At 39.5% G+C, this 16,516-nt stretch overlaps 1 protein-coding gene across 1 annotated transcript; it reads left to right on the forward strand.

The window, feature by feature from the left end:
- Positions 1–2,430: 2,430 nt before the first annotated feature.
- Positions 2,431–16,131, forward strand: LOC143881370 (Sec23/Sec24 protein transport family protein). The gene is made up of 5 exons (XM_077384407.1): positions 2,431–3,736; positions 4,273–6,093; positions 8,038–8,154; positions 15,261–15,332; positions 15,649–16,131. Exons 1-5 carry the CDS (start codon positions 3,263–3,265, stop codon positions 15,784–15,786), a joined length of 2,622 nt encoding a protein of 873 aa, XP_077240522.1. The 5' UTR covers positions 2,431–3,262; the 3' UTR covers positions 15,787–16,131.
- The last annotated feature ends 385 nt before the right edge of the window (positions 16,132–16,516 follow it).

Consider the following 16,516-nt stretch of genomic DNA (forward strand, 5'->3'; position numbering starts at 1 on the left):
TATAGTTCATTGGATTTGCTTAAAAGGAGTTCAAAAAAAAGAGGGGGAAATGATATTAGAGTTTTTATATGGTGCCCGGCCGTCTAGTACCGTCAAAACGGTACCACCCTTGATATTTGATCCAACAACAGCCCACTTTTTAAGATGTTGTTGTTAGATGAAATATCAAGGGTGGCACTTTTGAAGTACCCACCTTCATGTGACTTGACGGTTGGCCATCGTATAATTTCTCATGATATCAATACTCCAATGTTTTGATATCACGCTCTACTAGCTTGTCTTTTAGTATTTAAAAGGCGGTCAATAGGTAATTATAGTTCCCAAATAGCTCTTACAAGCCCATTAAATACTAAGAGACAAGCAAGGAGAGTGTGGATATCAAAACATTGTAGTACTGATATCATTTCCCAAAAAAAAAATGTCATTCTAAATTTTTATTAATTAGAGATTTGAAATCTCTCGACTCTGGAAAAACCCAGGGGCTGTTTGGATGCGTGGATTTTAGAATCTAGGCTTTTTATTTAAAAGCGGTGTCAAATTATGGATTTTACCATCCACTATCCTAGAGTTAAAGTAAGAAATCCAGATTTTAGAAATCTCTCCCCCATCCCAAGATTTCTAATATCTGGAAACATGTGATGGTCTGCTACTCTCTCGCTCGACGGAAAAAGGGCGAGAAATCATAAAATGGCTGGCGGTCTCCTTCTCTCGTCTCCCAGCCAGGATTTCGAGGAAATCCAAGATTCTAAAATCCGCGTATCCAAACGGTCCTGATGTTCCTGAACTTTCATCTTCCAACTTTTGTCATCCCCATTTATGGTTTCAACTCTTCTACCGCGTCAATGAGCCTAATCTCTGCCCATGCAAGAGAAGATGACTTCCATCTTCCAACTTTTGCCATCCTCCATCTGTGGTTTCAACTTCCAACTTTTGTCATCCTCCAATTCTGGTCCTGGATGAACACACGGTGATGTTGAGTTTACATGCCATGTATATATGCATGTGGGGTAGCCATAGACCAAAAGCCATAATTATGGGCCACCTTAGCCATCTAAAAATTGGGCTATAGGTGGCTCACCATATATCTCTACGACTATAAATTCAGCCCGTCTACCATGGGGATCTAGACATTCAATGGGTCCCATCATTGACTTTGTTGAAGAACTTTGAGGATTCAAAGGAATGATATAGAGAGATTAGCCAGCTGTCCACATCTGATGGGTAAGAACAAATCCATACACTGATTGATATTGAAGTGGAGGAATGAAAAAGAACAAACGTCCCTTTAGAATCACTAAACTGGTGGTGCAACCACATGATCGTAATGGCAATTATTTTCCTTTTGGTGAATATATAAAATTCTTAGGGACGGATTAGCATATATTTTTTGAGTTCAGGAACTAATCTACAAAAATGACTATATCAAATGCTTGAAATTACTTCGTTAAGCCCTATTTCTTTTAGATTTTGAGAACTGATTGTGAGTCTGAAACTGATTCTTGGACTTATTTTTACATTCAGGCCATGGTTGTTTTGAATTTGGAGTTCAAAACTCATTATTAGACTCAAAATTATGTTTAATTTTGATTCCTATACTCACTTTTGGACTCATGATCTGTTTTTAAAATCCAAAACAAACACAGATTAAATATGTCCACAATTTTCATGGGTTACCGATGCTGGCACCATCATCTTTTGATAATTGCACTAACTTATCTTGTTGTCTTCTATTAATTATAACCGCTGTCAGAGGTCAACTACCGTTCTAAAAAAAACTCTTAGAAGGCAATTAAAAAAGAAAAGACAAGCTAAGGCTGTGTCATTATTAAAACACGAGGGTGCAAATATCAGTAGCCTTTTCATGTTTATACGCAGCGTTATGCCATGCTACTGGTGGGACCGCTGCATATTTTACTTGGGCAAGTGAATCTAGCAATCCTCTAGTAGGAAATTCCGCCATTTTCACATTTTTTTTTTTTTGGGATTTACAAAAAAAAAATGAGAAAACGGTTTCTACACACTAGCGTAAAATACAGTGGAGGGCATATTGTGTGATTGGCCCTCACATAGATAGCGTGTCCACAAAAAACAGCTCCATAGGATCATCCTAACCCTACGATTTGTGGAGGTAAAATGGATGTGTATAAACCTTCACAAATCCCTCCACGGTTCGAAGGGTTAGGATGATCCTACCCTATTTATGTGAGCGCCCATCAATCGAATGCTTTGGATCACCCAAATAATGTGGGCCCCCACTGTATTTTAAGCTGGTGTGTAGATAACTTATCTACACACTACTGGTGTGTGAAACCGTTTCTCTTACAAAATCCCGTTATTTTTGCAGCGTAATATTTCCAATGTGGAAATGCAATTAATGAATAGTAAAATAATAAAAAAATGACTTCCCCTATGAAGGGCTTGCGTTTTCTTTCAGCCGAAACCCTACTTTTCTCCTAATAAGAGCAGAGGAGGGGAAAAATCCCCGAACAGAAAGAAGAAGCAAAAAGAGAATTTTTTTTTTTTTTCCCGCTTCAGTGTTTGTTTTTTCTCTCTCTCTCAAAATCTGTATATCAGGTACGCGATTTTGAACATTCTCTATTCAGTTCCTAATACCATCGAGTTTGATGCAATATTCATCAAAATAAGCTCCGATCCGACTCTACAAAACCCTAGATTATGTGATCATGTGGCTTCGATCCAGAACCCTAATTCGTTTTCTCTGAGCTATGGTTCCGTAAAAATCAATTTTTGCCTTCGTTACAATTGAGATCTCGGAAAATTCATAGATTTTAAATTTCGATCAAAATTCGCTCGTTTAGATTAGGGTTCGGTCAAAATCCTCTTTTGTTTTCCTATTGAAGTTTAGCTGGGAGCGTTATTTACTCTTATTTTAGGCCTTTCTTTGATTCCTTAGGGTTTTAGGTAGATTGATTTTTAGGGCTTTTTGATTCGTTAGGGTTTTAGGTTGCTGGATTTTAGATTGATTTCCTAGCAAATTGTCTCAGGATGAATGGTTAGTGCTTCTTTTAATTCTCTGCTAATTGAAGGGGTTAGCTTAAACCCTAATACCCATATACCCTAATTGAGGCGCATAATATTGAACAACTGTTTTAAATTTTGGGCTTTTGATTAGTTTCTTTGCAGTTGTTCGATAATCACATTGCATATCCAAAGGTTTTGACCTAAATCCACGTCCGAGAATTGGTTTTCAGTACAAACAGTGTATTATTCAATCAATTTCTCGGAAGGAATTTGATAATCAATGGATACTCCACCACCACCACTGCCTCCTTACACTGTTACTGTCTCTCCCCCAAGCACACCAATGCCTCGTCCCGAGAAAAGGCCTACACCACCTGCCTTTAGTTCACCAGTTTCAACCAGATTTTCCCCTCAAAGATCCCAACTAGGCCACATTCCTTCAACCTCATCTCAAACCCCAAGTTCATTATCCCCCTCTAATGGAATCAAAACTGGAAGCCCTAGCCCTATTCCTCAATTTAGTACTCCTCCTGGTCCACCTGTTTTCTCTTCACCGCTTCGACCAGTGGCGGCCCCTTTTCGGGCTTCTCCCATGTCTCCTCAGGCAGTTGCTTTTCCATCGGGTTCATCTTTGCCCACATCTTCTCCGCCACTCTATTCAAATGGATCCGGCGACTTGCAGTCGCCTGCGGATGGCATGGACCAGTCAACACTTGATGGGGCGACACCTTATGTTCTATTCTCTGCTCACAAGGTACTCACCACTATTCCCTTGTGGTTATATATTATAATTGCTGTTTGTGATAAGGTTCTAAACCCCTTTTGCAACCTTTTATGTTTCAAGCATTCAATGTTTACATTATTCGGAATTACGTACGTCTCTTTAGACACACATATACCCACACCTTCACAACATTTCAACCCCTCTATCTTTTTTATTTCCAAAAAATGGTTTCATTTCCAAAAAAAAAAATTGGTTGCATTTCAACCTCCTTTTGTTTGTCTTTTTCTTCAATTTTGGGAAAAGACGGACATAAGGGGTAGAAATGCTGAAAAAGGGGGGTAGATGGAAATATCATTTCCCTATATATGATGTGATGCTTCCTGTATCTTTGTGCCCATTTCGAGGTCTTAAGATGGAAAGAGCCTTCTTGATTTTAGCGTTGTTCATTTTTAAATTTTGACTTGTATTTCTGCAATTTTTTGGTGGGTGTGTCCGCGATTTTTTTCTACTTGATTTACTTCAGCAGCATATGTTGTTCTCTTTTTTATGGTCATTTCAATTAACAGGTCCTGAAACAGAAAAAACTAGCAAATGCCTCAAGTTTGGGATTTGGTGCATTGGTCTCTCCTGGTAAGGAGATTGCACAGGGTCCCCAAATTGTACACCGCGACCCACATCGCTGCCAGAATTGTGGAGCTTTTGCAAATCTTTATTGCAACATTATTATTGGCTCGGGAAAGTGGCAATGTGTAATTTGCAAAAAACTAAATGAAAGTGAAGGTGAATACATAGCGGCAAGCAGGGATGACCTCCGTAACTTGCCAGAGCTCTCATCCTCAATGGTTGATTACATTCAAACTGGGAACAAACGTCCTGGGTTTATTCCGGTATCTGACTCAAGAATGTCTGCACCCATATTTCTTATCATAGACGAGTGCTTAGACGAAGCCCACCTTCAGCATCTCCAGAGCTCCTTACATGCTTTTGTGGATTCTCTTCCACCAAGTACAAGGATCGGAATCATATCATATGGTCGAACTGTGTCAGTTTATGATTTTTCAGAGGGATCAATGGCATCGGCAGATGTTCTTCCCGGTAACAAATCACCAACCAAGGAGTCGATAAAAGCCCTGATATATGGGACTGGCATTTACTTGTCGTCTATTCATGCATCACTCCCCGTAGCTCACTGTATTTTCTCATCAATGAGACCATACAAACTGAATTTGCCTGAAACATCGAGGGACCGGTGCATTGGTACGGCAGTGGAGGTTGCCCTAGCCATAATTCAAGGGCCGTCATCAGAAATGTCTCGTGGGGTGGTTAAAAGGTCAGGAGGAAATTGCAGAATCATGGTATGTGCTGGTGGTCCAAATACGTTTGGTCCTGGAGCAGTTCCTCACTCATTCAGTCATCCTAACTATCCATATATGGAGAAAACAGCTTTGAAGTGGATGGAACATCTGGGCCACGAGGCTCATCGACATGGCACCGTAGTTGATATTCTATGTGCCGGAACATGTCCAGTAAGAGTGCCTGTTCTGCAGCCACTCGCTAAAGCTTCTGGTGGTGTGCTTATTCTTCACGATGATTTTGGGGAGGCTTTTGGCGTGAACTTGCAGAGAGCATCCATGAGGGCGGCAGGTTCTCATGGGTTGTTTGAGATACGTTGTTCTGATGATATTCTCATAACTCGAGTCATAGGGCCGGGTGAAGAGGCACCTTCAGATGCTCATGAAACTTTTAAAAATGACACTGCTACTTGCATTCAAATGCTAAGTGTTGAAGAAACTCAAAGTTTTGCACTGTCCATGGAAACAAAAAGCGATATTAAGAATGACCATGTTTTCTTCCAGTTTGCCGTTCGGTATTCAAATGTCTATCACTCTGACATTGCTAGAGTGATCACTGTGAGGTTACCAACGGTTGATGGCATATCGGCCTATCTTGAGAGCATTCAGCATGAGGTGGCTGCAGTTCTTATTGCTAAGAGGACTATCTTGCAAGCCAAAACTTCTTCTGATGCAATTAATATGAGGCTAACTGTAGATGAAAGAGTTAAGGATATAGCTTTCAAGTTTGGGTCCCAATTACCAAAGTCAAAGCTTTATCGGTTCCCCAAGGAGCTCTCAACATTGCCTGAGAACTTATTCCATCTTAGAAGGGGACCACTTTTAGGAAGTATTATTGGTCATGAAGATGAGAGATCCGTGTTGAGGAATTTGTTCTTGAATGCATCCTTTGACTTATCACTTCGCATGGTGGCTCCTCGTTGCCTAATGCATCGCGAAGGCGGCACTTTTGAGGAATTGCCAGCATATGATCTTGCGATGCAATCTGATGCAGCAGTTGTGCTTGACCATGGGACAGATGTCTTCATTTGGTTGGTATGCCATTTCGAGCCCCAATCACAATTCTATTGATTTACCATGTTCTGTTGAATTATTTCATTGTAGAGGGTCTCTGCTTTATCACGTCATACTATTTTTTTTTTCTTTTGAATGATGGAAAACTTTATTAAGGAGCAAAAGAACAACACTGTGGGTTGAATTCGAATCCCTCAACACGATCATGTGGCTTAGGATAGTCCCCTTCTCTCTACTTGGAGATACCAACGTTATTTTAGGGATATGTTTGACATTCTATGGGATATCAAGTGCTCCTTATTGTTTCAAAACTCATCAACTCGGCTTGGAATTCATCCGAGTTGATTGAACTTTATCATGATCAGTGTTGATAGATTTTAATAATTGCACTCATTGATTGAACTGTATCTTGAAGAGAGGAGTGCTATCATTGAATAATGGAGTCCAAATAAAATTTATATTTAATTGTCTATTACTAGTTATTTGGGAATTGTCTGTCTTTGATAGCTAATTAAAAGTGTAAATACCAGGAAGTCGGCCACTATTAAAAAAAGTGAAAATATTTTTATGTAAATTAAGGAGATTGATATGACTTCTATTTTGGTAGATTCACCCTCTAATTTAAGCATTTTCTTTTCTCTTACAATTTCCAATGATAGTAAAAATGATTCAAGAGTTAAAAATTGAAAAAGGAAATGATACCTGCACTCCATTTTTTTTTATAATGGCACTCATTGACTCGTTAAACTTTTCAATTATCTGTAAATATTTTTTTGAGGAATTGTAGCAGGTGCAGAAAACTTTTGTTTGTTTCTAAAAATTACTGCATTTTATAAGGACTTCTTGACTCGGCTGAGTCAAGTGGAGGTGACTCGGATTTGTCTTGGCCAAGTTTTGGGCTGCATATGCTTTTTGTCACACTGCTCATTTTCTCACACTCACAGGGAAAGAAATAGTTCTGGCAACTTGTTTTCTAATTTTGAGGAATCTTGCTCTGATTTGTAAATTTAACTTCCATAATTCCATGAGATTCTATCCCCTTCCCTCTCAAAACAGTCTTGCGCAAATGCTTTTCTGTTCAAGGCAATGCGGATTAGGTCTGGGAATATGACCCTAAGCGCCATTTCCTTGCACCATCTGCAATGCCAAAACATGATTCTATCACTAATGTAGACTCTGTATCTAATGCTTCTCTGTTCTAAGCCCTCATAGTCATTCAACACCCTTTAAATCTCCTTAGTTTATTTCTCTGTTCTGACTTTCCTTCAATAATGGGCTTACCCACCAAAACTTGATCTGTCCTGTTTCTCGACTTCCGTCAACAATATATCTAGTCAAAGTATGTGATGTCTTTGCAGGTTTTGGGCGGGTCCTTTCACTGATTGAACAAAGTGATTCTTATGCTATTCTTGTTAAGTAGCATTTTTCCTTGTGACGCTGCCAATTTTGTTTAAATTAGCATAGATATGCTTGCTTATAATGATATGCAAGTTAAACATTTGCGCACATGCTGGGGCTTTTGGTTGTCTGGTCAATTATTTTTTTCTGTGGTGAGAAAACTTGCCTTCAGCCTTTCTTCCCATAATTTTTTTATGTTCTAAGGGCACGTTTGGCTACCATGATTTTTTTCTTCATGATAAATCTGTGTCTCCAGGTGGAGATGAGGGTGAAGCGGCTAAAAATCAGGAAACTAGTGCATCCAAGTGATGAGAAGTGACTAAAATTCAGGAAACAAAAAAGTCTACTCAAAATAGGATCACCTTTTTTCCTGATTCTGAGCCACTTCTCAGGTTCATAATCGTGCTCTCAAATCTCTCTCCTCCTCCCACTGCCCTACCCCTCTCCCACCACTTGGAGACACTGATTTATCATGAAAAAAAAAATCCTGGCTGACAGACATGGCCTAAATTTATGCATCCATCTTTTCTTCATATCCCGGCATACTAATTATTTTTATTGTTTCAGGGTGCTGAACTTGGTGCCGAGGATGGGAGAAGTGCATCTGCTTTAGCAGCTTGCAGAACATTGGCAGAGGAGCTCACTGAAGAGCGATTTCCTGCTCCTCGTATCCTTGCATTCAAAGTATGTCTTCTTCGACTCATCGCCTTTTTCTGTTTTTGACTGTTATTTATTGTGAAAATGTGTTCGTTGTACCTTTCAAGGGGCTTGAGTTTTTCTAAATGTTTTCATGCTGATTTGGCTTTATTCACTTTTTGGGTATGGCCGAGGGTCAATTGTTCTTGTTCTTTGGGAGGCTTGCTTGAGGTTTAGGATGCATTTATTTTGCATGCCATATTGGATAGGGAAGTTGATTTGGCCAAATTTGTCGAATGACCACTTTTAATGCTGTCACCAGGACAATTGTCTAGTACATTTGGTTTAGTACAATTGTCCAACACTTCAACTTTAAAAACTTTCTTCCAACGTGACTGAGTCAACAAAGAACTCGGAAGTTCCGAGCTGTTCAGCTTTTGAACATTGATCATAAGTGTCAAAGTTGGCATTTTCGCTGACATAAGTGTTAAAGTTGGCTATCTGCTCCAAAATTTGATCTGACTACCCAAATTCTTAGTTTGAATGTCCGTGTACATACCTGTCTGAAGCATCAATACCTTTCTGATAAGTTCCTCTAGTGGCTGACAAATCCCTAGGGTTTGTTGCTCAAGGGGAGTCAGATAGATGAGGTTTGTAATCGAGAGAGAAAATCTATATTTGAAATAAGGGATTTGCTAGCGTCCTTCGCAGAAGGCATTTCGCGGATGGGCTGTTGCATGTGAGAGCAGCCACACAGGCTCACTTTTCAGCACATTTTGTCTTCATTCATGGTGGAAGACCAGCGAAGAAGACTTTAACCAGTCAAACATCTCATCGAATAACCTATCAAAACGCCCCGGGTGATTCGCCAATCTGTTTAACCAAACGAATTGCTTTTAAAGAGCCCCCCTCAACTATCACATAGGATAGACCATCTCTCTCCAAGAGCTTTAAACCTTGGTAAGCCGTGCACACCTCTGCTTCCGATGCGTCCGCAAATCCAATGGGACCCGCAAACGCCCATAGAACCTCCCCAAGATGATTTCACAAAGCTCCGCCTACCCCAGCCGGGCCAGGGTTACCAAAGCTAGAGCCATCAAAATTGAGTTTCAGATAACTAGTGATCCAATCTTGCATTGTCTTATTTCTCCTTGTAGCACCCCAGGACCATATATAGGACATGCTACTTCCACCCAGTTTCTAGCCATTCCACCCCTTTACTTGCTATCTGCTCTATTTTTTTTTGAAATGGCAACATTACCCTATTGCTGATTGTACCTTATTTCACACCAAACGAGAAATGGACCTTTTCATTTTTCTTCTATGCACATAGTTGGTGAGAGAAAGAAAAACTCCCCAACCGTGCCCCTTTCCCAATCCATTCAGATTGAAACATGTTGCCAACATGAGCTCTTCATCTCCCCCATCTTTGGATTGGTGCTTGATATGAGACCCACATATTAGGAGTTTCAAGCAACACAATCCATGAGGAGAGGAAGCCCACAATCATGCTTCGGAGAAGCATGCTCACTGCTCAGTCAGAGGGGTCTTTGTGGAAGCAAAGATTGGAGTCTTTGCTCTGAAGCGTGAGGGACAGCCATAGATTCGGTGTGATTTGGAAGTAGATCAAGCAAAACTGCCTTGTAATGGTTGATTACAAATATTTCTTCTTGAACTGAAATCTCTATCAGTTTTTTTCTTTCATTTACTGTGCCTTTCTATGTTGTGTTTCTTATTCTTCTTTATCTCTTCCTCTCTTTTAATGAAAAATGTTAAAAAGATAGGGCTGTTATATTTGTTCCTAAAAGACACTTGGGACACGCTTTTGCCTCGTGTATGTGATTGGATCTGTTGATCCGGACATGGACCATAAGTCCTGCAAAATGCATTGAGAGTGCCCTTGATTTGTCGAGCTTCATTTAGGGTTCTGCCAAAAAAGAATCAACCATTGTTTTTTATAGTCCTTTGCCTTACTCATGGGATATCCATTCGGGATGGAATTAAAACCCTGTGGGTTGCCTCATGATGATCTACATGTTCAATGGTGTTGATTGGCACATACATGTGTTCCTTCGGGACCCAGAATCGCATGTTACCGTTTAGTCGTTCTCTTTTGTTTATTTTCTTCTCTTCTTAGTTTTTCTCTTCCCCCTCTCTTTTATTTCTTTTATTTTATCTGCTTTTCTCGGTTCACATGCCTTTCTTCATCTCTTATTTTAAGTCTCGATTTGTGCGTGTCTTTATCGGTTCATGTGCAGAAGAAATTAACATTGAAATGCACAAGGCAGATTTTTCATTTTGTAAAAATCTCAATAAGAAGCAAAGGGCTTGAATAGCTAGGAAGAGGGTGTGGAAAAATCATTTCCCTACACGTACATTGAATGAAATGGAAGTATAATTATGCCACAAATAAAAAACGGGCCGTATCATAATTCATCTATTGTGCAGATGTCTTGTATTCTGACATTATTTAGTACCTTGACGTACTAACGTACGCAATGCACACACGGGTTGAACTGCACGGTCACTTTGCTAGGGTGCAGGGGCAGCGTGCCTCCGGAAGGAAAATTTTAATTTTCGATTTTGCTAAAGGGTATTTCGATAATTTTTTTGATGCAGTGGCATTGATATATATATATATATATATATATATATATATATATATATATATATATATGAGGAAAGTGAAGGTACACACTCGTGTAGCTAACTTAGCTACACCGCTGGCTTAAAATACAGTGGGTCCACATTGTTTGGGTGATCCAAACCATTCATTTGATAGGCCCTCACATTGATAGGGTGTGCCTAAAAAATCAGCTCCATAGGATCATCCTAACCCTTCAAACTGTGGAGGCAAAAATGGACAGATTTGTGAAGGTTTTTACACGTCCATTTTTGCCTCCACAAATCGTAGGGTTGGGATGATCCTATGGAGCTGATTTTTTGGGCACACCCTATCTATGTGAGGGCCCATCAAATGAATGGCTTGCATCACGCAAACAATGTGGGGCCCACTGTATTTTAAGCCGGCGGTGTAGCTAAGTTTGCTACACGAGTGTGTAGCTACACCTCTCTCTCTCTCTCTCTCTCTCTATATATATATATATATATATATATATATATATATATATATATATATATATATATATATATATCAGGAAATGGTTTCTACGCTCGAGCACAGAAACAGGGTGGGGCCACATTTTGGGTGGGATCCAAAGCATTCACTTGATGGGCCCTTTCATGGGTACGGTGTCCACCAAAAATCAGCTCCATTGGATCACCTTAGGGTGTCCATTTGTGGGGCCAAAAAATGGGCAGATAGTGGACAAACAGTATCTGTCCATTTTTTGCCCCACAAATGGACACCCATTGGTGATCCAATGGAGCTGATTTTTGGTAGGCCCCCCATCCTTGATGGGGCCTTCTAAATGAATGCTTTGGATCACCCCCCCCCCCCAATGGCCCCACGCCCCTGTTTCGAAACCCTTCTCTCTCTCTCTCTCTCTCTCTCTATATATATATATATATATATATATATATATATATATATATATATATATGAGGAAAGTGAAGCTACACCGCCGGTTTAAAATACAATGGGCCCACATTGTTTTGGTGATCCAAACCATTCATTTGATAGGCCCTCACATTGATAGGGTGTGCCCAAAAAATCAGCTAGGTAGGATCATCCCAACCCTTCAAACTGTGGAGGCAAAAATGGACAGATTTGTGAAGGTTTTTACACGTTCATTTTTGCCTCCACAAATTGTAGGGTTGGGATAATCCTACCTAGCTGATTTTTGGGGCACACCCTATCAATGTGAGGGCCTATCAAATGAATGGTTTCGATCACCAAAACAATGTGGGCCCATTGTATTTTAAGTCGGCGGTGTAGCTTCACTTTCCTCATACTTAAAATACAATGGGTATATATATATATATATATATAGCAGAAGAGAAAATGAGAGAATTATTTGAATTTCTCCCAAAATTCTAATAGAATTACACATCACTTTTTTTTATTTCTTTTAACAAAGGCACCCATTCAACCCACATATTTTCAATCCTACCCCCTCCTTTGTGCTTTTTAACAAAGGCACCCATTAAAGCCAAATAATTTCAATCCTACCCCCTTCCTTTATGCTTTTTTAATAAAAAAAAGTGGACAAAGTAAACATAGTGAGTTTTTTCTTTGCAAAATTACGGATTGAGTACATATGTTACATAATACTATGCATTTTTGTGAACATATTACATAATACTACGGATTCAGGACGCCTTTCAAAATATTGACCAACCCGATTATTTTTTAATACAGAACGTGTTCATTTAGTACATAATACTACGGATTTCGGCCACCTTTCAAAATATTCCGGGTCCCACTCGAATGCATGGGTTTGGCTATAGATGGTGCGTGAGATCCACCTGTCAAAGCATGAGTGTGAAATAGTGAAATACTCCGCCACATCAAATGGGAAAGTGATTAACCATTTATATTTTTCTCGCCCCGTGCATCGCACAAGTGTTTTTACTAGTGAAAAGTGCAGCTACACATACGTGTAGCTAACTTAGCTACACCAACGGCTTAAAATAGAGTGGGCCCCACATTGTTTGGGTGATGCAAACCATTCATTTGATGGGCCCTCATATAGATAGGGTGTGCCCAAAAAATCAGCTCTATAGGATCATCCCAACCCTACGATTTGTGGAGGCAAAAATGGACGCGTAAAAACCTTCACAAATCTGTCCATTTTTGCCTCCACAGTTTGAAGGGTGGGGATGATCCTATGGAGCTGATTTTTTGGGCACACCCTATCAATGTGAGGGTCTATCAAATGAATGGTTTGGATCACCCAAACAATGTGGGCCAACTGTATTTTAAGCCGTTGGTGTAGCTAAGTTAGCTACACGTATGTGTAGCTTCACTTAACTCTCCCTCTCCCTCTCTCTCTCTCTCTCTATATATATATATATATATATATATATATATATATATATATATATATATATATATATATAGAGGAAAAGGATTGTACGCTCGACCGTACCTAAAGTTAGGTACGGTAGAGTGCCAAATCACATGGGTCCCCCATTTTTGGTGGGCATCTAAACCATTCATTTGCAAGGCCCTATCATAGATAGGGTGCATACCAAAAATCAGCACCATTGAATCATCCTAACCCCTCCAAAACTGGAGGCCAAAATGGGCAGATTTGTGGACAAACACTGTCTGTCCATTTTGGCCTCCACAAATGGATGGGTTAGGATGATCCTATGGAGCTGATTTTTGGTATGCACCCTATCTATGATGGGGCCTTGCAAATGAATGGTTTAGATGCTCACCAAAAATGTGGGACCCATGTGATTTGGCACTCTACCGTACCTAACTTTAGGTACGGTTGAGCGTACAATCTTATTCCTCATATATATATATATATATATATATATATATATATATATATGAGAAAACGGTTCCTACACATATGTGTAGAGAGTTCTCTACACACTAGCTTAAAATACAGTGGGGCCCACATTGTTTGGGTGATCCAAGCCATCCATTTTAAAGGCCCTCACATAGATAGGATGTCTACAAAAAATCAGATCCATAGGATCATCCCAACCCTACGATTTGTGGAGGTAAAATGGATGTCTTTAAACCTTCACAAATTAGTCCATTTTTTGCCTCCACAGTTCAAATGGTTAGGATGATCCTATGGATCTGATTTTTTGTGGACACCCTATCTATGTGAGGGCCTTAAAAATGAATGGTTTGGATCACCCAAATAATGTGGCCCCCACTGTATTTTAAGCTAGTGTGTAGATAACTTATCTACACATATGTGTAGGAACCGTTTTCTCTCTATATATATATATGAGAAAACGGTTTCTACACACAAGTGTAGATAAGTTATCTACACACTAGCTTAAAATACAGTGGGGGCCCACATTGTTTGGGTAATCCAAAGCATTCATTTGATTGGCCCTCACATAGATAGGGTGTGCCCAAAAAATCAGCTTCATAGGATCATCCTAACCCTTCGAACCATGGAGGCAAAAAATGGACATATTTGTGAAGGTTTATACACGTCCATTTTACCTACACAAATCATAGGGTTGGGATGATCCTATGGAGCTGATTTTTTGTGGACACCCTATCTATGTGAGGGCCAATCAAATGAATGGTTTGGATCACCCAAACAATATGCCCTCCATTGTATTTTAAGCTAGTGTGTAGATAACTTATCTACACTTGTGTGTAGAAACCGTTTATATATATATATATATATATATATATATATATATATATATATATATATATATATATATATAAAAGCCACATATTAGGGTTACAGTTAGTGAGGTTTTCTTTGAATTTTCTTGGTCGAGAAGGAGAGTTTTGTAACCATAAACCGAAATCATAAAACTCTTCTCGTGTGGGCTTAGCACACTGCCGAACTACGTAAATTATGTGTTCTTGTTTTGTGTGATTGTGTTTCTCGCATCTTTTCTTAATGTTTGCTGCACATCGTGTTCGATCCTATTTGAGAAGATATTTCTCAGTTTTCTACATCATCTTCACACAAAGATGTCATATTCATCCTATGTATTAACAATACAATTATTGCTCACAATTCAATCCTGGATTCTAGCCTTCGCTAGAGAGCTTGGGATAACCAGTGTCGTGACACTTTGAATACCCCCTCTGTATTCCAACAATGCTGGAGTTGAGCATGATGCATCAGTGTACCCACAATATACATCACTAGCATAAGATGCACATGCTGCTCTCGTTTCGGTTATTAAAGTAGATATGTATATGCATCCAATAGCACGCTTAATCTTGTGTTTAGACTTTAGATCATCTGCTTCGGGATACTTGGACCACCATATTAAACATGTTGTATGTTTGGATGCAATATGACCACTTCAGTAGTCCAAGGGATTTCTCCAAATCAGATTCTGCTTATTCCCCCGTGTAAGCCATTGGACCCATGCCAATTCATGGTGCCTCGTTCTTCCCACCAGTGTGAATGTCTGTGCAGACTCCTGACCCTTTCCATTTATATAATTGTTCTTCTTTATATCTGTTTCATGTTTTAGAGGTATGAGAAAAATATCTTGTTTCCTGATGAATCTGCATGCTTCTACAGGAGGGAAGCTCTCAAGCCCGATACTTTGTTTCTCGGCTAATACCCGCACACAAAGATCCCCCATATGAGCAGGTATGGAGATATTCTCCCTTCCATGCATAGGGTGTCTTCATACAGCACATCTTTAAAAGTAATTGTTTTCAGTTGCAGTTGTTGTGGTTTAGGTATTCCTAATTAAAATTAACACCACAAAAGCATTTTGAGATTTTTTTTGAATGAGGAAATTTTATTAATGAAAAGGGCTAGATCCCAATGACCGAGATGGAACGTTCTGAGATTGTAAAACATCACTGAAACTTTTGAGACGCTGATAAAACAGAAGTCAAAGATTGACTTGAAATGATTAAGTTGATTTCGAGCAAATAAAGTGTTTTGTTCTTTATTGCAGGAAGCAAGGTTCCCTCAGCTGCGTTCATTAACTACAGAACAGAGGGCGAGGCTAAAGAGCAGTTTTATTCAGTTTGACGATCTTAGTTTCTGCGAATGGATGCGGAGTCTGAAACTAGTGCCCCCCGAACCAAGCTAACTGTTAATGGCAGGAGCAGGATCTAGACAGTTCCCCCCCCCCAGAAGTCTCCTTATTTGAATTCAAGAACTATTCCTTTTGGGTTTTAATGGTCTTTTTCGACGGTGATAGAACAGATGAATCTGTCCACTGCAAGGGATCAGAACTTCTGGTTTTTACCATTTTTATCATGGCAACTGTTCTTAGAATACCATTAAAAAAACTGTTCGTAGAATGCTCATTCTCTTTTTTGTATTTCCTTCCATTCGCTTTTAATGATTTGGAATGCTATAGCAGAACAATAAATTCACAATCTTTGTTTCGATGCCTTATATCCTCAATCATATGGAATGATTTGTCGATGAATCTAAAGCCGGAACAATTGATCCCACTTGTGTGACTAGTTAGTTGTTTTTTTATCCTGAATAGCACCACTTGTGTGACTAGTTCTCTCACTCATATTGGTGTGGAGATGTATCCAGGAAGGGGGTGATATTCATGCCCCTTGTTTTGGTAGATTCACTCCCTGTATTATAAAGCTTTTACCATTAAAAAAGGGAAGTGATATATCCGCCCCTTTTGATCACCAGGAACATCCCCTGGCAGTGTTTGTGGCAATCAGGGACATTGAATCGTTCTGACATAAGTACAACAGCCCCTCTTAAGTCATCGATACACTGGCAGGGGGTGTTCCTGGTGATCAAAAGGGGCGGATATATCACTTCCCTTAAAAAAATATATATTCTTCCAA

This window comes from Tasmannia lanceolata, unplaced genomic scaffold (genome assembly GCF_043159265.1).
Source record: "Tasmannia lanceolata isolate RefF3 unplaced genomic scaffold, GAP_Taslan_0.1 ptg000007l, whole genome shotgun sequence".
NCBI classification, from domain to species: domain Eukaryota; kingdom Viridiplantae; phylum Streptophyta; class Magnoliopsida; order Canellales; family Winteraceae; genus Tasmannia; species Tasmannia lanceolata.